Source organism: Talpa occidentalis, unplaced genomic scaffold (genome assembly GCF_014898055.3).
Source record: "Talpa occidentalis isolate TD23 unplaced genomic scaffold, MPIMG_talOcc4v2.1 talOcc4.7, whole genome shotgun sequence".
Classification (NCBI taxonomy): domain Eukaryota; kingdom Metazoa; phylum Chordata; class Mammalia; order Eulipotyphla; family Talpidae; genus Talpa; species Talpa occidentalis.
This window is the reverse complement of record NW_023605083.1, coordinates 84,417,726-84,439,560: the sequence shown is the minus strand read 5'-3', so window position 1 is coordinate 84,439,560 and position 21,835 is coordinate 84,417,726. Positions and strand designations below refer to the sequence as shown.

At 38.3% G+C, this 21,835-nt stretch overlaps 2 protein-coding genes across 4 annotated transcripts in view; one reads left to right on the top strand and one right to left on the bottom strand.

Moving 5' to 3' along the window:
- Nucleotides 1-9,541, bottom strand: part of EFCAB5 (EF-hand calcium binding domain 5) — a 106,364-nt gene extending 96,823 nt beyond the window's left edge. Inside the window, exon 1 of one of the 3 annotated variants that reach the window (XM_054689151.1) lies at nucleotides 9,488-9,541. The gene's annotated coding sequence lies outside the window, so the exon portion shown is untranslated. The other 2 variants (XM_054689152.1, XM_037493774.2) reach the window with 2 other exon arrangements.
- The window catches only part of SSH2 (slingshot protein phosphatase 2), a 263,078-nt gene continuing 250,545 nt past the window's right edge, over nucleotides 9,303-21,835 (top strand). The window contains exon 1 of the mRNA XM_037493772.2: nucleotides 9,303-9,518. Coding sequence (XP_037349669.1) covers nucleotides 9,456-9,518 — 63 coding nt within the window. The 5' untranslated portion in view covers nucleotides 9,303-9,455. The remainder of the gene's footprint in view (nucleotides 9,519-21,835) is intronic.

Here is a 21,835-nt window from a genome sequence, read left to right as displayed (position 1 = left end):
AGCACTCTGTGGTGCTTTCATCAGTTCCTGTATGTATACTTAGAATAGATACCATAACTGTATCTAACATATTCATTCTCTGATTTTGGAATAAGAATCAGTGTAGTATGAAGGACCAAGGTGAAACTTTTCCTAGTTGGGTGCCTATTTGAGGGCACCATAGGGAGACTTCAAGGCTGAGGAAAGACAAGAGACTTGTTTCTCCTGTCTGTCTCACAACCACTTCCTGTAGTCTTTTCATGTGTGCTTCATCCAGCAATGCAACTTCATCCTCGTAGTAGCAGGGTCTTTCTGTAGCAACAGATGAATCCATTCTGTAGTTTCTCTACAGTCCTGTAGTTTTTATTGCCTCAAAGACACCAACACCAGTCAACCAGCGTTCTTGCCATAGAGGTCTGCATGCCAGATGGTGGGTCCTATGGAGTCCCTCCTCTAAACTCAGAAACACCAAGACCAGTTGAGCAGTGCCTTTGCCTCAGAGATGTGTTTCAGGACTACACCTCAGCTCCGCAGTGTTGCTCATTTTTTCCCTTTGCTTCCTTTGTTTTCAATCTTAAAAGTGGTAACAATAGCTAAGCTTTGGAAACAACCCAAATGCCCAAAAATAGATGACTGGATCAAGAAGATATGGTACATATACACCATGGAATATTACTCAGAATTCAAAAAAGATAAACACATGCAATTTGCAGCAACATGGATGGAGCTGGAAGGGATCATGCTCAGCGAAATAAGCCAGAAAGAAAAAGAAATATACCGGATGGTCTCACTCATAGCAGGAATCTAGAAAACTTAAATAAGGGACCAGGAAAAAGAATAACTGTAAGAAAGAAAAAATCAAAATCAACAAAAACTATGAACCAGAGACACTCTATGGGGGGTGGGGGGTGGGGAAAGGAGAGCTTGGGGTCAAAATAAGGGGGTTGTAATTTATGGGGAATATAAAAAAATAAAATTTAAATTAAAAAAAAAGTGGTAACAACTGCTATCTCAGTCATATCTCAGATTTCTCTTTTCAGCTTTTCAGTGATCTACTTAACTTTATATCTAGTTATATTATCTGGACACTGACTACTGCAGCTAGTAAAAGATTATTAAAATTTAATAAAAAATACAACCAGGTGCAAGCAACATATATTCTAATCAAACTTTAATCACTCTTATCTATTACATATTCCATCTATGCTATATTAATTTATACTTGCTATATTACTTTGTAACTATGCCTGTGTCATTTCATATGTAAGAGATAGTGCTATTAAGGACAAAAATCATGATTTTGTTTTATCCCCTCTATTTTCACAAGCTCAGTTATATAAAACTGCAGTCTTTTAAGTGACACACTTCATTTGGTGTGAGATAAATGAGTAACAGTGGTACTGCTTGATAACTATCAATTCAACCCTAAGAGTGGCCTGAAAGGACTGCAGTGTTTGGTGCCTGTAGGCAGTTCACCCTTGGTCAAAAGCAGTTTGATTACAGATTCTCAGAGAGTAACCCAAAAGAATCAGTGTAAAGATACACTCTAGTGTGGCCCATGGTCCAACAGGTGGTATGCATAACAAAAAAATTGTTTTAAAGTACTTATATTTCTTAAAAAGTATCAAAGCTAAGGGATAGTCTACCACTTGGGTGTATTTTTAAAAGTCAGTTGCTGTGCTTCTCATCATACACACTGAGCTTTAGAGCTGCAGGATGAGTACAGGTACTCAGCGCCCAACGAGCAGGACTCAGCTTGGGGTGCAGTCAAGGGCAGATATGCCTTATGGACTCAGGCCTCAGTCTCTATCTTTATATTTACCGGATTCTTCTGCTTTATTGCCGATATGCCCTTTTAATTATGTCCATGTTAGTTGCAGACTCATTGCTTTAATGACTCAGTCATGCTGCAAATTAGAGCTTCATCATTATTCTGTAATATATACTTGATATGAAAAAGTTTGAATGGATTCTAAATCCAGTCACAGTTTGACAAGATATTTCCACATCATGTTTGCCAGTGGCAAAAAAGTTATGAGCTATCAGAATCAAATATAATTTATAATTGTAAATTTTGAATTGTTATGAAAATTGTTTTAAATTTGCCACCTATTTAAATGAACAAAATCATTAATAATTAACTAAGTCATTAGTAATGGCCACCAAGAATTTGAAGTGATCACTGTGAAGCTGTCTTGTTCAGGAATTGCATGCAGTTATTACAATCATAAAACTCTACATAAAAAAGTTATGATTACAGAAACAATCTCAGATGTTTCATTACAGTTTTGAGAAGATTTGTATTTGGAAGCTTATACAAATTCAATATTTAAAAATTCTAACATGTTTTTTTCCATAATAATTGCATTAAATAAACAATTTTTTCATCAACTCCCATATAGCTCCCATATAGTTCACTAAATCCCTTTCATTATAACCTGTTAAAATAATCATTTCTCTGGATGTCATGGTATGAAAAAAGGCTTAGAAGTATTTAACCTTTAGATCAGGATTCTCTAACCTGGGATCCCTCATGGATTTCAAGTGTATGCATATGAAATATGCAAGTGTGTCTTTCTGGAAAAAAGATCGATAGTTTTCATCAGGTTCTCAAAGTTGAAGAACTAGGAATTTCAAAAGTTCCTCTAAAATTTTATCTCCAAGGAAGTGATGATACAAGTTAAGGATTAAATGAACTCCAGTGGCACATCTAGGCCTTCATGATCACAGACAGGAAGACTAAAGGTATTTATAAATAGAACTAAGAGGACTTTGGTCTCTTTAACTCCCTTTTTTGGGAATCCTGCTCTTGGCCTCTCCTGATTTCAACTAGCATAGTAAGAGGATTCTAGGAACTTTTTTTTTTTTTGCAAATTTTTCTTTTTTTTAAATTTTTAAGTTGCTTTATTTTTTTATTTTATATATTTTTTACATCATTTTTCATTTCTGTACAATGTATGAAATAAGGGATCAGGAAAAAAACTTAACTACAACAAAGTGAAAATCAAAATCAACAAGCAACCACAGAGACACTCCACAGGAGAGGAGGGGGGAAGGGAGTAGGATCAAAACAAGGGTGGTAGGAATTGTACAGGGACTATAACCAAGATGAAAACGCATACTTTATCTATATCTTTTACAAAATTATGTATTCCCCATAAAATTCCCATCACCAATTTACCCATGAAACATCACCATAGTCCTTTGTGCTCTTCTCTCTCCTGTTTTGATCCCTTTTCCTCCCCCACCCTCGAAGAATGTCTCTGATTTATGGTTGCCTGCTAACTTTGTTTTTTTTAATTATTATTATTGTTATTTTTTTTCTGATCTCTTGTTTGTTTCCCCTATCGTCCTCCTATAACTGAAACCATCTGATATTTTTCTTTTTCTTTCTGACTTATTTCACTGAGCATGATCCCTTATAGCTCCATCCATGTTGTTGCGAATGGCATGAGTTTATCTTTTTTGGTTGCTGAATAGTATTCCATTGTGTACATGGACCACATCTGCTTGATCCAGTCATCTATTTTTGGACATTTGAGTTGTTTCTGTATCTTACCTATTATAAATAGCACTGCAATAAACATAGGGGTGCAGGTATCTTTTTGAATTAATGTTTTTGTATCCTTTGGATAGATTCCTAGGAGTGGAATTTCTGGGTCATATGGTAGCTCCATTTTTAATAGTTGGAGGAACCTCCACACAGCTTTCCATAGTGGTTGGACAAGTTTGCATTCCCACCCTCAGTGTAGGAGAGTTCCTTTTTCTCCACATCCTCATCAACATTTGTTGTTGCTTGCTTTTTTAATGTGTGCCATTCTCACTGGTGTAAGGTGGTATCTCATTGTAGTTTTGATTTGCATCTCCCTGATTATAAGTGATGTTGAACATTTTTTCATATACCTGTTGCCAATCCGCATTTCCTCTTTGGAGAAGTATCTTTTTAGCTATTCTGCCCATTTAAAAAAATTTTTATTTTACTTTTTTTTTACATTTTTCATTTTTGCACAATGTATGCATTTTCATCTTGGTTATAGTCCCCACACAATTCCCACTCCCCTTATCCTGACCTTATTCCCTCCTACCCCCCAACCCCCATAGTGTGTCTCTGGTCTATAGTTGCCTGTTGATTCTGATTCCTACTCTATTACAATTAGTCTTTTTCCTGGTCCCAAATTGGTTTTCCAAATTCCTGCTATGAGTGAGACCATCTGGTATTTTTCTTTTTCTTTCTGGCTTATTTCGCTGACTATGATCCCTTCCAGCTCCATCTATGTTGCTGCAAATTGCATGAGCTTATCTTTTTTGATTGCTGAGTAATATTCCATTGTGTATATGCACCACATCTTCTTGATCCAGTCATCTATTTTTGGGCATTTGGGTTGTCTCTATATCTTACCTATTATAAATAGCACTGCAATAAACATAGAGGTGCAGATGTGCTTTTGAATTAATGTTTCTGTGTCCTTCGGGTAAATACCTAGGAGTGGAATTGCTGGATCATATAGAAGCTCCATCTTTAGCAGGTTGAGGAATCTCCACACAGCTTTCCATAGTGGTTGGACAAGTTTGCATTCCCACCCTCAATGGAGGAGAGTTACTTTTTCTCCACATCCTCACCAACATTTGTTGTTGCTAGTTTTTTTTAACATGTGTCATTCTCACTGATGTAAGATGGTATCTCATGGTAGTTTTGATTTGCATTTCCCTGATTACAAGTGATGCTGAACATTTTTTCATATGCCTGTTGGCCATTTGCATTTCCTCTTTTTTGTTTTTTAAGATTTATTTATTTATTTATGCAAGCACTGTGTACAGTCAGAAGTGCAGGAGGGTGAGAGAATTCACCATAGCCAGAGCGGGAAGCAGAACAGGCAGAAGTACATTGCTGAGGGGAGCAGCGGGCAGCAGGAGAGGTCTGCGCGCCATGTGGGACCCTCGCCTGGTGGCCAGGAATTGAACTGGTGCTGCAGAAGCTGCGGGCAGCTTCGCAGCCCAGCACTCAACTGCTGCACCACCGGGGAGGCCCTCGCATTTCCTCTTTGAAGAAGTTCCTTTTTAGCTCTTCTGCCCATTTTTTGACTGGGTTATTTACTTTGTTTTTGTTGAGACTCTTCAGCTCTTTGTTGATTTTTGTGATCAGTCCTTTATCATTAGTGCTGTGTGCAAAAATTTTCTCCCAGTCATTGGGGTATCTGCTTGTTTTGGTTACTGTCTCTTTTGCTATACAGAAGCTCTTTAATTTGATGTAGTCCCAGCTCTTTATCTTTGCCTCCACTATCACTGCTTTGGGTGATGAGTCTTTAAAGATTTTTTTGAGGTGTATTTCGTGTAGTGTTTTGTCTATATTTCCTTCTATATATTTTATGCTTTCAGGTCTTATGTCTAGTTCTTCAATACATTTTGAGTTGGTTTTTGTGCATGGTGTGAGGCAGTAGTCAAGCTTCATTTTTTTGCACGTAGCGACCCAGTTTTCCCAGCACCATTTATTGAACAAACTTTCTTTGCTCCATTGCATATTCTTTGCTTCTTTGTCAAAGATTACTTGACTATATATTTATAGGTTTATTTCTGGATTTTCTATTTGGTTCCATTGATCGATGTGTCTGTTCTTGTTCCAATACCATGCAGTTTTGATTATTATGGCTTTGTAGTATAGTTTGAAGTCTGGGCGTGTGATGCCTCCATTCCCTTCTTTTTTTTTTTCAGGAGAGCTTTGGCTATTTGGGGTTTTTGGTGGCTCCATATGAATTTCATCAATGTTTGTTTTATTTCTTTGAAGAATATAATTAAAATTTTTATTGGAATAGCATTGAATCTGTAAATTGCTTTTGGTAGGATGGCCATTTTGATAATGTTAATTCTTCCAATCCATGAGCAGGGGATGTCTTTCCATTTCTTTGTGTCTTCTGTTTCTTTTAACAGTGTATTATAGTTTTCTTTATATAGGTCCTTTACTGCTTTTGTTAGGTTTATTCCCAAGTATTTGACTTTTTTTTTGTTTCAGTAATAAAAGGGATGGTTTTCTTGATTTCTTCTTCAGATTTATTGTGTATAGGAAGGCTACTGATTTTTGCATATTTATTTTGTATCCTGCTATTTTATTAAACTGATTGATTAGTTTGATTAGTTTTCCTGTGGAGTTTTTGGGGTTCTCTATGTATATTATCATATCATCTGCAAACAGTGATAGTTTGACTTCTTCCTTGCCTGTTTGGATTACTTGTATGTCTTTCTCTTGTCTTATTGCTCTGGCTAGGACTTCCAGTATTATATTGAAAAGCGTGGTGAGAGTGGACCTCCTTGTCTTGTTTCAGATCTTAATGGAAATTCTTTCAGCTTTTCACCATTGAGAATGATATTGGCTATGGGCTTGTCATATATGGCTTTTATGATATAGAGGTAGGTTCCTTATATCAGAATTCTAGGATCTTCTATTATAAGTATATACCTCCTCCCTTAGATCACCAAAAGACCAAATAGAAACTAGGATGGAGTCCAGGGAAGAGCAGGTATAAATTGGGCAGAGAGTATAGATTTCAAATGCTCACAAGTGATCCAGTTTAGTTCACAAAGTGGCTATATTGGGATCTTCAACCAAAGCCTGAAAGCCATTATAATGAATCACACATTTGCCCAGACCTTCTTGCCTGTGTTTCTATACTACTTTGGGTATATCTAGACGTCTCATATATATGTGAGTATGTGTGTATGTATGTACGTGTGTGTGTGTGTGTGTGTGTGTGTGTATGTATCTCCTTTGGGGCCTAGCAGGGGTGACTGAAGTCATAGTACCAATAAATCATGCTATTATTATATTTTTTAATGATTTATTTATTTATATATACAAGAACTGGGTTCTAGGCCAGAGGTGATGGGGTGAGAGGATTCACCAGAGACAGAGAGGGGAGCAGAACAGGCAGATCTACTGAAATACACTGCTGAGGGGAGCAGTGGGAAAGACAGGAGCGGTCTGCTGTGCTATATGGATTAGCTCCCTGGCTGTGGATAGAACTCATGCTGCAGTGGCTGGTGAGAGCTTGATAGCACTGATACTTTAACCCCTGAGCCACCAGGGAGGCCCCATACTGTTATTATTTGACATATTTTCACCTACTAACAGGTTAATAGGTGTCTCTGAGAGGTCTCTGAGAGGTATATAGAATTTTATTTTTCCTTAAATAGTTTCTAATATATAATACACACTTGGTATTTTCTCAACTAATGATAAATGAATTAGCATCACCAAAAATTTCCAAATTTTATTTTTCTTTAAAAGGTAGGATGAGATATTTCCCCTGTAAATTAATAAACTAACTTCATGAATATAAACAATGTGAATTTGAACACTTTATAATCACAATTTTCACCAGGTATACTACGTCAGATATACTCAGATATACCTCAGGTATACACCTCAGATACTACCTCAGATATACTCAGATATACCTCAGGCATACACCTCAGATATACTAATGCACTTCAACTTAAGAAAAAGATGAATCATCTTTTTACTACCTTTTTACTTAATGCTATTTTCAGTAAAAACTGACTGAACTGGAAACAGCCTTAGAGAATAATAAAATTATCATAAATATAATAAGACTTATAGTTTATACTGCACTTTACATTATCTTATTTGATGACAAGATTCCTGTGAGTTAGAGCTCCACTGAAGAAATAAAGAAACTTTAGCTCAAAAAATTTAAGCCACTTATTTAAGATTTATCAGAGCTGGAACTAGAAGCCAGATCATTCCGCATTCAGCTCTGTATATTTCTTGGCTATGCATATAGCTTCCTGTTTGGTTTCCTATGCACTGGTTCAAAGTTCTCACGAACTTTGTCTTTTCCTTTTTGCTATGTAGCCCTGGGGGGAAGTCGGATTGTTCAATCTGCGAAGCATACATCTTTAATTTTGTCTCGCAGGCACTCTTGACCACCACCAGGGGGCAAACGACTACCAGCTGGCTGCTCAGCAATACATTCCGCACACAGGGCTGTACAGTACAGGGACCCTCAGTATTTGATTCTTGACGGAAACTCCCTGCTAATTATTTCAACCACGGGGCCCCAGGGAGAGAACAAAGGCTCAGCACAGAGGGCTCTAGCGGCACTTAACCATTCAGCAGCCAGAAAGACCTCATGACAGCACTATCAACTGAAAAAAGCAATGAGATCCAAGAGACTTTGAGGGACAAACAGGAGGAGGTGGGATTTAATAACCGCAACTCTTGAATGTGTGTTTTCTACAGCTTTGATCTGATGTCTATGGTGATATTTACCAGCTCATCCATTTAAATTGAGAGATAACTTTGCCTACCCTCTTTTTCTGTGTAAATAATCATTGGTATTTGCATAGTGCGCTCCCCCCTCCCTTTTTAATCTTGATTTTCCCATTATATTCTTGGCTTACGTTCAGCTGACAGTTTATCTTTTAAAAAATTATTTCTTTAAAATACCTACATTTCACGTGTAAGAAATAAGGAAATCTAGAGTGAAAGAAGTAATCTCAAAGAGCAAATGCTGTTCAAGAGAAATTCTTCACAGCGGGAAGCAAGTGGGAAGCAAACAGCAGGTTGGACCCCTTACAACTCCGTGAGCCCAGCTTTCCCGGCCTCCCAGACTGGCTCAGCCTCTCTTAGACGCCGGAAAAACGAGAGTCCTTAGAGAGGGACCAGGGTGACAGAGACAGGACGGGGACACCATGAGCTTCCCGGGCTACAAAATTTAAAATCTTGTTTTCTTTCAAGAAGTCTCATCATAAAACCCTGAACTCTAAAACAGAAGGGTGGGAACGCTCAGAAAGCTCAGGTAAGCCCCTAAGAACCAGGTCAAACGGGGCTAAACTCTCCTGTTGGCGCCAGTAAAGTCTCTCTCACTAGCAGCGAACGCGTCTGAAACCCCGCGAAACCCCGTTTTCCACCAGAAAACCCCGTTTTCCACCAGATTTCCACCTCAGATTCTTTTCACTAAAGATCGTTCATCTGGGCGCCTCACCTCCTAAAATGGTTGTCTGACAGAAGAGGGGCTCCGGCGGCCCCGCCCTCCACCCCCCTGGGCCGCCTCCGCGCAAGCCGAGCGCGCCGGGCGGGTCTCCCGCCGGACCCGGGCGGGGGCGGCGGCGCGGGGCGCACACTCCCCGCCAGCTTCCGGCAACTCACGGGTTACCGCGAGGCGGCGGCGCGCGCCGAGGGGAGAGGCGGTTGCTGACAGGTGGCGCCTGCGCACTGGGAACGCTCATTGTGCCCCGCAGCTGCCGAGCCGCCCGCCCGCCCGCCAGCCGTCCGCTCGGCGCGTCAGTCTGCGAGAGTCGAGCGGTGGGTGCGGAGCTCGCGGCCGTTCCCGCGGCCTCCTCCTCCTCCCGGCTCCCTGCACCCCCGCCCCACACCCCCTGCCCCATCCCGGCTCGTCACCCTCCCGCCCCCCACACTCAGGACGAGAATGCCCTGCCCGGAACAACCCAGCAGCACCTAGATGGCTTTGGTCACGGTCCAGCGGTCGCCTACCCCCAGCACCACCTCCAGCCCCTGCGCCTCGGTGAGTCCCTCCTGGCGGCCGCTTCGCTCCTTCTGTCACTGCGGCTCCGCTTTGCCTCAGCGGGTCCCGCCGAGCGCCACTGCGCACGCGCCGCGCCGCTTCCCAGGCCTCGGCACCCGGCGGCCGCGAACCCCCCGCACGCCCCGCGTTGAAGGCGAGCTGCAGGAACTGCCGGACGTGGGTTTTTGCCCCCTTCTCCCTGGGCGCCTACCTCTGAGAGGCCTCTCCTCAGATCCCACCTCCCCGCCCCTCCGCGGCATGCCTGCCTATGGCTTAGGCACTTCCTTTCGGGAATGAGTCATTCTTGCTTTTCACCCTCCCCCTTCCTTTACCCTCTGTTGCTCTGCTGCAGGGAGAGGACCAGGGGACTCCTGCGCCGCCCCTTACACACACCCCTAGCCCCTTCCCCACGCCCGTTTCATGGACCCGTTCAGCATTTGCACACTGCAGGCTCTCCGTGGTGTTTGCCTCTCCCCACCCCCCCAGTCACTGACTGCCTTGCTGGTGCTCGGTACTGTTCGGCTGCATTGGACTGCTCAGCGGTACTTACTCCTTGGATTCTTCCCTCCTCCCCTCCCCCAAAGAGTGGTCGTGGTCTCTGCTTCTTGGACCTGTTACCTTTCCCCAGCGAGGTCCCCTGGCGTCTGGCGCTGTTTGATGACCAGTGCCAATTCATTTCCATCTTCCAGACATTTATGTCTTACACTCATTGCTCATGATCGTTTTTGTTCTTGGATGGTGTTTGTATGGCTCGTTAGTTTCAGATGCCGCTGCCAGTGAAGCATGCTTCCAGGGGAAAATACCCTGGAACCAGCCTTTTCCTGCTGGGCCCTTCTTTGCCTTTGCCCCCACCCCCATCCCCAGTCCCCCACCCCACCCCTTACACTCTATTCTTTTAGGCTTTATTTCTGAAATATTTATTTTAAAAATGAAATATTGCACCGGTGGGGCAACATGGAATATTTTTTTGAAATCCAGATGTTTTAGAGGGAAATAGATCAAATGAAAAGATGAGCAGTTAGAAAAAACATCTTGAACTTCCTCCATAATTGTAAAATTTAGAACTATATTGGTGGATTTAGTGGTGTCAAGTTGCAAAAAGGTATTCGGTAAACATTGTACCACCTTCCACTGTAAAAAATCGGGTTACTTTAAATATTTATTTGTTAACTGAGGTGTGAGCCATAAAAATATATTGGCTTGTGATTTCAACAGTTTACTGAATTTCAAAATTTTGTTTCAGATAGTGTGGTTTCCTTTTTTCCCCTTGAGTTTTCTTTTGCATTTTGTGTGACCAAATTGACCACCATATTCTAATTCTAGTAGTGATTGTATTTCAGAGGTTAACTTGCCTTGTGTTGTTCCAAAGAGCAGAACTAGGATCCTTGAATAGAAGTTGAGGGAGGCTTATTTCTAATCACTGTACAGAAGAATTGTGTAACAATGGAGTGGACTGCCTTGCAAAATAGTGAATGCCCTTTGCTGAAAGTATTCAAGCAATGGCTGTAGGACCCTTTGCCTAGGAGGTATAAAGAATTCCACAGTGAGGATTTCAAAGACTCTTTTCATTTTTTAAGATTCTGTCATTTGGGAATAATTGCACTTCAAGGCCGTTGAAACCTTTTGGGGTCCTCTAAGACAAGTATCCTAGGACTAGAAATTTAATATAATTTATTCTTATGGGTATGCTAATTTATGTAATTTTTGAAAAGTCATTAACAAACCATCTTAATTCATTCCACTAGTAAACTCTTTGAGTATAGTAGTCACCGAACTGCATTTGATTTTGACTGAAAAAGCAACTGAAGGTTAGTCAAATCATGCAAATAAACTGGAAGCCAATATTATAGTAACATTATTTTCCAGGGCATTTTAAAAACACTTTATGTTATAATCATAGTATACATAAAGTTACAGCAATTTTCTTGAGGTGAATGATTAGTATACAGTAAGGTCACATCTACTTGATGAATTAATTAGTCCAAACTTGATTACTTTAGAATTTTGAGATATGTTAATAGTTATTTTTGACTAGGTCAGTAAATTGATCATGTGGTAAATTCAACTGTGTTGTTAAATGAGGGATATTTTTACATTTACTTGCTTTAGAAACCTGGTTATTTCCGTTGTTTATAAGTTGGTCTGGGTGCAAAGGAATCCTGGAACTGGGGGGTGTGTGTGAGCGAAAATGTGAAACATTGAGCATTGATAACATGAATGATGAGCCAGTTATCTTTCCTTTTAAATTGTCTTCCTATTTCACTTCCTTGCATTGTCTTGTATTCCAGTGTTTCATTGCTGTCTTACCTGCGTTTATTTGCTGTCGCATCACTTGCTGCACAAAGAGGTTTAGTTGTTAGTTTTAAAAGAAAAAGCAAAATGAATCAAGAGGACCATAAAAGGAGAGACTTGATTTTGTGAGGCTGGAAATTTAGTTTTTAAATTAAATCATTTAAAGCATTTAATTATGCTTTTTCATTATAGGAGGTAGGGGGTTTGAATACTGTCAGCTCTTTAGTGTTCTCTTATTAGGAATTAAACAAATCTATTCACCATCTACTGAGTGTGAATGACTATAAACACTAAGATATAAAAGATATTCTATCCATCAGGAATATAAATATGAGATGAGAGGGTAGAAAAGGAAAGTGAGGAGAATAATATTGTGTGTACATGAACAGCCAGTTTGTAATGGCCCTAACTATTGTCTAAATTGAGATTAAGGTAAATTCACTCATGGCAAAAGTAATAATAACAATATCTAACTTCTCTTTGGGTGTTGTTTATGTCAGGCGTCATGCTGAGTGCTTTACATAGATTAATTCATTTACTTCTCTCAATATACTCCATTTTACAGGTGAAGAAACTGAGGTAAAGAACTGTTAAGTGGCAATATGCCCATTGCCACTCATTTGTTGAAGCTCTAATTCAAATGTAGATGTGTCTAACTTTAGAATCGCCATCTTTTCCCTCATGACAAACAAAAGTGTATGTAGTAGGTGACTCTCAAACTAGTTTTGAAGGATGGGTTGAATTTTTATAGGCTAAGCTAGAAGCTGGGAAGTAGAGTATTCCTGGTAGAGACTGTCTACAACAACACTCAGAGGCAGACTAGTACAAGGCATACCTGAAGAATAAGCTGGTTTGAGGAATGATTTGTTTGGAAGTGTAAGAGATAAAGGTCAGGAGGCAACTAGGGCTGCACAGGGACTGCTGAGCTTAGGAGTTTGAACTTGATAGAGAAGGTAAAGGAGAGTCCTTGGAGGTTTTTGAGCAGGTATAGAAAATAGGGGGAGCAAAGAGATTTGAGAGAAGTCATGTTAGAGACTGTTAACGTAACCCAGTTAGAGACCGTTAAAGTAACGCAGGTATAAGATAATGAAGGTCTGAAGTCTGAATTGGGATTGTGAAGTGGTAATGAAAAGAAAGGGACAGATCTAAGGGATTGTGGAAAAGATAACAAGAACCTAGGGACTGATTGGACATAGAGGAGGAAGAATCAGAGATATCAAGTCTTGGAATATGTAGATACTATCTGGAATGACTATCCTAGTTCGTCCTAGATAATAGATGTTTCTTAATTAATAGAGAGCAGTTTAATAATTATCTCTTTCCCTCTGTTCTTTCTGATATAAATTTTCTGAATGGATACCTATATTGATTCATGTAAATTCAATGAAATGCCATAAAAATCTTTTACTTTTCTGTACTTTATACTTTTCACAGTGTTTTTGTGTTTGCGATCTAATTTAATTCTAGAGCAGTCTCATAAGTTATGCAGGACAAGTACCAAGGTTAAAAAAAAGCTGAAGGTTACAAAATTAATTGGCGTAAAAACCTGCTCTAGAAGTAAGTTCCCTTGGCTTTTTGTCCACATTTCTTTCCATGATGTGAAAAGAGAAAAGGCATATGAGTTTCTAATCCTAAGAATTTGACTACCAGCATAGTAAAGGAACCAAGACTTGACATACAATCAAGAATTCAGGGCCTCCCCGGTGGCGCAGTGGTTGAGCGCTGGGTTGCGAAGCTGCCTGCAGCCTCTGCAGCGCCGGTTCGATCCCCAGCTGCTCCCCGGCCACCGGAGGAGGGTCCCACGTGGCGCGCAGACCTCTCCTGCCACCCCACATGGCGTGCAGACCTCTCCTGCCGCCCGCTGCTCCCCCCAGCAGTGTACTTCGGTCCTTCTGCCTGCTCTGCTCCCCGCTCTTGGTCTGGTGAATTCTCTCACCCTCCCGCGCTTCTGACTGTACCCAGTGCTTGTATAAACAAAACAAACAAACAAATAAATAAATAAATAACATGCCTCTATAAAAAAAAAATTTAAAAAAAAAAAAAAAAAAAAAAAATTCACAATCTCTTTGGAGTTCATTTATATTGCAGCCATGGCTACCTGCAACAGAATTACCTAAGTCTGTTGTGATACCTTGTAGGTGAAAGTGAAGCCTATTTTTCTCTTATATTTATACTGAATTGTTATAAACTCGGATATTTAGTTTCCTTACTCTAGATTACATAATCACAGTAAAATAAGAATGGAAAGTGGCAGGTACTACTAAAGGCAGGTACCCTTATAGTTCTGGAAAAAGATAGGTGTTGGTTTTACAGCAAGGGAGGAAGAATTGCTGGCATAAGGAAAAATTTAGCATTCATGAACTACTTAATGACAGGACAGATTCCCCTCTAAGACCTAGTAGACCCTCAGAACTTTTATTGTATGGTCATAAAGAATCATTAAAACAGGCTTAATCTTTTTTTGTCTTCATTTAAACAGTCAGGGTTAAGTGGTGTGTTATTAAATAGATATCCATTCAAGTTTCCTAAATGTTTAAATGCACATTTTAATTACTGGGAAATTCATTTACATAAACCTATTTCCTATGATGCTGGATAGAGATTGAATTATATATCCTCAAATATATATAGCTCTTTCCCTAGCAGAGAAAAATAACAATAGTTAATATGAAATTTATATATGTGAAGTATAAGTAGTTAAAAGTGATGCTTTTAAATTTTTTAAGAACAACTTTAGAAACTTTTGTGGGGAAGGATGGGAAATTTCCCTCTACCCTTCTAAGTTCTTTTCAGGCTGGTCAAATAATCAAATTAACATCAGACAGATTAGTAAGAGAAAATAACATTTAATTATGCACATTGGGGAATCCACATATTCATGAGGGGTACAAAAACAATGAGGCACCTGTGAAAATGGCCCATATTGAAAAGACCAGAAACAAGTATAGTGAAGGTGTGGAGAAAAAGGAAACTTCTTACACTGTTGGTGGGAATGTAGATTGGCTTAGCCCCTAAAAACAGCATGGAGATTTTCAAAATATTAAAATAGATCTATCATATGATACAACAATTCTACTCATAGGTGTTTACCCAAAAAAATGCAATAACACTAATACAAAGGGGGTATGTCCACATTTATGTTCATTGCAACACTTTTTATGATAGCCAGTCTCTGGAAACAATCTAAGTGCCCAAAGACATATGAATAGATTATGAAGATGTGCTCAAGTGCTCCTCTCTCTCTCTCTCAATCTCTCTCTCTCTCTCTCTCTCTCTCTTTCTCTCCCCAGGCACAATGGAATACTACTCAGCTATTAAAAAAGATAAACTCTTAACCATTTGCAACAACATGCATGGAACTGGAGGAAATTATGCTGAACAATCAGTCAAATAGGATTTATTTGACTTAAGTCAAAAAGAAAAAGACATACCACATGGTGTCATATGTGGAATATGGGAGAAACAAAACCAAGGGTCAGATGACCCAAACCAGTAACAACCCCTAGAAATTGAGGCTACTAAGGGGGGGGGGAGCAAAGTGGGGAGACTGTGCATAGTAGACTGTGCTGGAAGATTTTCAGTGCCTTGGGAGTGGGTGTGACATGGTAACATATACCTGAAGGGTGTGATCCTAGACCTCTAAATCATAGACAGTGTTGTCTATGATTTAGAATGTTAAATGTTACCTAAACAAAAAAGAAACAGTGAGGCAAATTGGGGAGATGTATCCTGAGCTAAGGAATAGGGTAGGGGCCTGGGGCTTCAAGGACAGAAGAGAACTCTGACAAAGAAAGGGTGATTCACATGGTGAAGAGCAGATGCTCTATAGTTAGATGCTTATGCTGCCATATACATAGGTTATTCAGATAGAAAGTTATTTATAGTAGTAACCCTAGTTCTGGGAAGATACCTACCCCCACCTCATTCACATTCTTCTATTTAGTTAAGAGAGCAGTAAGTTTTTCATGAGCCTGCAGGGCCTCGATTGACATCACCTCAAAATAATCCCCTGTCAAAGTGGTTTGTCTTGGGGAAGCCTGTTCTGAACATCTTAGGGAGCCCTGTCCTTCACTTTTTTAAACTATAGAACTAATACATGGCCACTGCAGGAAATTTGGAAAAACAGGAGAGAGTAAACTATATGTCATATAGTGCATTTATTTTGCACGCTGCTATATATATAATTTTGTATACTTTTTTAAAAGCTTGATATATATCATAGATGTATTGTCATATCAATTATGTAGCTGTATTTGGTAATTCTATTCTAACTGGGAACATTTAAGATTTTAAGAACGACAATTACTGGATCACAGAATATTTTTGTTTCTGGGTTTTTGCACATGCTGTTCCCTTTATCTGGAACACCTTTCCTTCATTTCTTTACCTAATTCTCACTCATCTTTCCAGTTCCAGCTTAAATGTCACTCCTGGGAAACTTCCTAGACTCCATTCCCAATTTATGCTAGGTTCTCCTTCACTGTGCACCTTAGTGCCCTGTACTCCTTGTCATGGTTCTTATCTATTTATTGCACTTACTTATTTGACTGTTATCTTCCCAGCTAACCTTTAAACCAGGGACTGAGTCTATTTGTATAACCAGGGTAAAAAATATTGAATACATGGATCAATAGATGCATTGATGGATAGTCATTTTAGTCATCTTTGCCATTTTGAGTTCTTCCTTTGTTTTTAATCAGTTTCTGTTTCCAGTCCCAAAGGATATCATCATCTTTAAAACTTTTGACACATATTACTAAATTGTCTTCCTGAAAAGTTAATCAGTCCTTGTTGACAAGTTGTATATGAAAATATCCATGCACTGCATCCTCTTCAACCCTGAGTTATCACCATCATCATCCATTCCCATTTTATAATCATAAGAGCTATTGTTTATTGAAAACTTAGACACTGTGCTGAATAGACATGCATTGTATTATTTAATTTTTATATCATTCCTATGGTGTAGGTATTATTATCATCACTTCTTTCTTTCACAAAGAAAAATGAGGCCAGAGAAGTAAAACAAATTGTCCAATGTTTAGGTCTGGTGTTTGATCCTAGAACCTTTTCTCTTAATTACCTTATTTTATTGTTTTAATTTACATTTTTTATCAGAGGTTAGACTTTTTCCAAATATTTATTATTATATATTTTATGTGTTCATGTGACTAGCACAGCTTTCTCCATATTGATTTATATTCTTTATATACTAAGACTGTTAATCTTGCTGTTATGTTGTGCATTCCCTCCAGTTTTTCATTTGCCACTTTGTCTTGTTTTATTCATTTTGTTGTATGCCCTCAATCCAAAGTCTTCCGTGTTTTTTTTTTTCCATTATTTTTCGACTTAGTAAGTACACTGCTGAGGGGAGCAGCAGGCGAGTCAGGAGAGGTCTGCTGTGCCATGTGGGTAGCTCCCTGGCTGGGGTTAGAACTCATGCTGCAGTGGTTTCGGTGAGCTTCATAGGTTGCAGCTTAACCCCTTGCACCACCAGGGAGGCCCCCAACTTACCTTTTAAAATTTGACTAAAGTGGTTTAAAAAGTTCAGAGAAGCTGGCTTTGGTACTCAAAAGGTATCTTCAGGTCTCTTATCCTTTTCTATTTGACTTTAAGTGAGAGGCAACAAATCTAGATCATGCCTAGCTGAAAAGACACTGTGCAGAGCCACTGCCTTCGTTTGTAGCCCATTAAAACATCGTTCCTGATTCTAACGGCTTAGGGCTTTACTGTTTTTCCATTTAATACCTGCTGTCTATATGATGCCTTGCCCATTATACACCTTCACATGTCCATGTTTTTCATTTTTTTTTATTCAAAAAAGCTAACTGTTATAGGTAAACTATTTTCAATTAAAAAACAAGTGTCATTATTGATAAGACTTTTTACCGAATTTGAAATATGCCAAAGGTAGAGATGTACAAGGGAGAGACCTAAGGGATCTTATCAATCAGCAAATATTTAATGAATGCTGTTTTATGCAGGTGATCACATTCATTGTCTTCCTTTGGTTCTCAGCACTGAGTCCTATTCAGATATTTTTACAAACTGCCCTGCATTTTCTTGCTCAGCTGAGCATCACAGCTGCTGTTCACAATGCCTATCATTTTCCTGTTTGTCAGGAGAAAGTCTGGTGAGGTGTTCTTGGCTCTGAAATGTAGCAGGGGGTTCCATGGAACCCCCTCCCCATTTCTTGAAAGACAGTATATATTTTACTGACTGAGTGGGAGAGGATATGCTTAGAAACAAATGGGGAGAGATAGTATACTGTGTACCAGTCTAGATTTTAAATTGGAGCTGTTTGATTCAATTGAAAATGGTAATTTAGTTCATTTTTTTATCCTGTGCTATACTTAATTAAGAAGATGTTTATTTATTTACTCATTTTACCATGGTTGAAGATCCAGAATTCAGTTGATCCCTGGCCTTGGGAAACTTAGAATGTGTAGATGAAAAGATTGGTATAAAAAAATAAATGTGGAAGCCTGGAGGAGCAGAAAGGCCAGCAGGACTTCTGAGTAGAGCTTTAAAGAGTGTGTGGGAGGAACGGTAGCAGAATGGAGAAAAGTATTGTTAAGCATGAATTTAAGGTACTAGAAATGACACTATTTGTACTGAGAACCACAAACTACTGAGACTGTGTAAAGTTCAGAAAATGGGACTGGAAAATAAAGATAATTTCTCCTAAATTTTGACACTGGTGCCCTGACTTTTACCTTTGATACTGCATGCATGTTCTCTCAGTTTTCCTTTATGGTAAATTTGTTAAAATTTGTGATTCACGGCAAGAAACCTTGAAGTATAGCTGACCTAAAAGCTATCATTTTTAAGTGTTTTCTGTACTGTAGAAAATGGGTTCAGCACTGAACATGCATCACAACAATCAAGTGAAGGAGTACTGTGCTTGATCACATTTTACAGATGAAGATATTGATTTTTAGAGAGTTGTCTAGACTCCCCTAGGAAAGAGTGGGAGAGGTGGTATTTAAACTTTGGGTTGTCACGCTCAGAGACCAACTAGACTGAATTGCTCACTGGGTGTTCAAATTAATTTCCATCTGTTGGTGGTGTTTGATTTCTTCCCCCCTTTTTTTTTTAACCATTTTGCTTCATATCTGACCTTCTTTTGCTTGAATCACTACAGTTTGAATTATTTTGCTGCTTATGCTTTGGTATTTGATAAACTCAGTGAGGCAGAAATTTTTTGAGAGTCTTCTCAAGCACTGTTGAATGATATAAGGCTGTGTCCTTGCCCTGGAATTTGCAAGTATAGTGGAAGAAGGCAGCTATAAACTAAACATATATAATTTAAAAACCTAATGTGAGTGCAATAGGAGAGGCATAAACCAAGTCTGTACACAGAAAGAAGAAATCACTTCTAAAGGGAGTAACAGACATGGAATGTGGAACAGATAATCAGAAAAAAATGGAGGAGCGAAAGATCTTTGGAACTAAGACAATGAAACATGATTTACTTCTAGATATCAATCCCTATCAATTCCATTCATGATTAGAAGCCCTTTTTTTCTTATAGAGTGATTATTATAAAATTTTGTTGTCTAGGGTGTGATAGCCAGATATTGAAGCTTCTCTTTGGAAAAGTATTTTGTAACTTACTCTTCACCTGTTCTTCCACCTCCATAGCTTCTCCAACTTACTACTTCAGACAGATATAGCAATATAAAAAATTATATTTTTTTGAAGTTTAAAGGAAGATATCTCCGTGCACCTTACTCACTGAAACAACGACTCTCCAATTGCTATTTTAGATACTTTGATAGAAGTATTAAGAATTTGGGAGAACCCTTTTTTTCCCCACAATTATGATATTTAGTATGTCTCAGGCAAATATTAAAATAAACCATACATTAGTGTTGCATTATATTAATCTGTTAAGGTAGCGCGTTGATTCTTTGAGGTTTGAAAAAGTGACTGTGGTTTAGAATAAATGTAGTATCTGCCACTGTTTTGATATAAACCATATGGAGGTGGGAAATCCTAAAACTATTTCCTTTTTTCTCTTCTTAGGTGTTTAAAAATACCTATAGCAACATGAAGCAGTATAGCATAGAGGTTAAAAGTGTCAGGTCTGGAAACTGTTTGAGTCTGAATCCTGGCTTTACAATTTATTAGACCTAAACAGATTACCTACTGCTCTATGTTTTGGTAAAATAGGGTCAATAATAGTACTTCTTTAACAGAAATAAACATTCTATGAGAGAACATCTTAGTACTATGCCTGGCACCAAATAAACATGCACTCATGAAGTATTAGTCATTTCTATAATGATGGTGATTTAAGGCTGTTATTAAGCAGTTTTTCATTATTACATAAATTTTCCTTTTGACAATATAATTCAAATGAATAGCCATTCCAAAGATTATTTTCTATTTTAAAAGAATTTTTTACTCAAATAATAGCTTTATTCTTTAATTAAAGAATCTCTGCTCTACTTACCAATCTCTAAGGCAAAACATTTTATATATGGTTTTGTAATGAACCTGGGCACCATATAGAATGATCTAGTGCAACTTTAATCTTTAAAAAATCTCCTTCCCTTGGGAGTTTATCCACTTATTAAGTTATGCTTAGCAGCATATTCATCTATTGGATGTTGTACTAAATGGTAGGACAAGTCATTACAGTCGTCACCTTAGTTTATGTAGTCTGCTCACAAACTGCGCTGGTGTTTTAAATCATGTGCCAAAATAGAACAGAAAATGGAAGATTTTTTTTTTTTAATATGAAGAATCCTAGGACACTGACTGTATTCTTGAGTTTAAATATATCTTTGTACAAGGAAACAATAGGTGAGAACAATGATCTATCTAATTCAACTATACCAAGCAGTTGGCAGTTGAAATTGAATGCAGCTTTTAGAAGATGCATTTCTAAAGAAACTGAGTGAACTCACATATGATATAACAAAAGGTCTTTGGTTCAGGCTTTGCTTGCATTTTGATTACAGTTTTCACTATTGAACCCTGTCAAAAAATAGAGACAACCTTTTCTTTCTGGAGAGAATACTGAAATAATTTACACTAAGATTTCTTTGAGCACAATATTTTGATTCACGTTCTTGATTTGACTTGTATAAGTTGTAGCTTTTTCCACTTTAAGCATTTTTATGCTAATTATGTGTGGTTTTCAATTAAACTTCAAAGGAAACTGTACTGACTGTAAAGGAAGTCTGGTTAGGCAAGGTGTGGCTGAAGAATCCAGGAACTTCTATACTTTACAAAATATTCTTATAGGATGTAGAATCTTGGAAATCAAATGTAAATTTTTAGGAGAAAAAGTATTCTTAGAAGATTTCTACTAAAACATCATATATAGGATTTTAATCTATAAAATTTAAAAATCAAGAGATTTTATTAAACAAAACCATGGAAAGTCTTCTTGTATTCTTGAAATGGTTTTATAGAAAGCTACAGGTTATAGTGCAAAATGAAAAACTTTGAAGGCCCAAGGATGATTTGGGCCTTTATGTTACATGAGCTTGTTCAAAATGCCACTCTGCTGAAAGAAATAGAGATATTGCTTACCAAATTAGTCTGGTTTGTTTCCAGCTGTCCTTTCAGTTGATTCAAGGCATTTAGAGGAGAACTGTGTTTTAACAGGTTCTGGGCCTGTATTTTTTTTTTTTCATAGACTTTTTCCACTTTATTGGATTGCATTCATTTGTAAACATAAATTAAGTCAATATTACGCACAAGACATTATATCATTGGAGTTGCTGGTATAGTTTACTCTTTTTAAAACAAGTGCCTGTCTTGAGCATGTGATTTAGAAAGTTGGATGGTTGAGGTCCTGTGTTTTATTCTTCTTTCAGCTGTTGTACTGAAATCTCCCATTTGATTTGTACTTTTTTATTCTGTATTTTATTTATGGCTCACATTTCTGAAATAAATATAATAGTGGTTCTTTAATTAGGAATAACTTTTCTATAATAGTTGTATGAACTCCAAAGTTAAATCTTACGTAATTAGATCGTCTATAGTTTTAAACTCAAAGATGAAAGGAA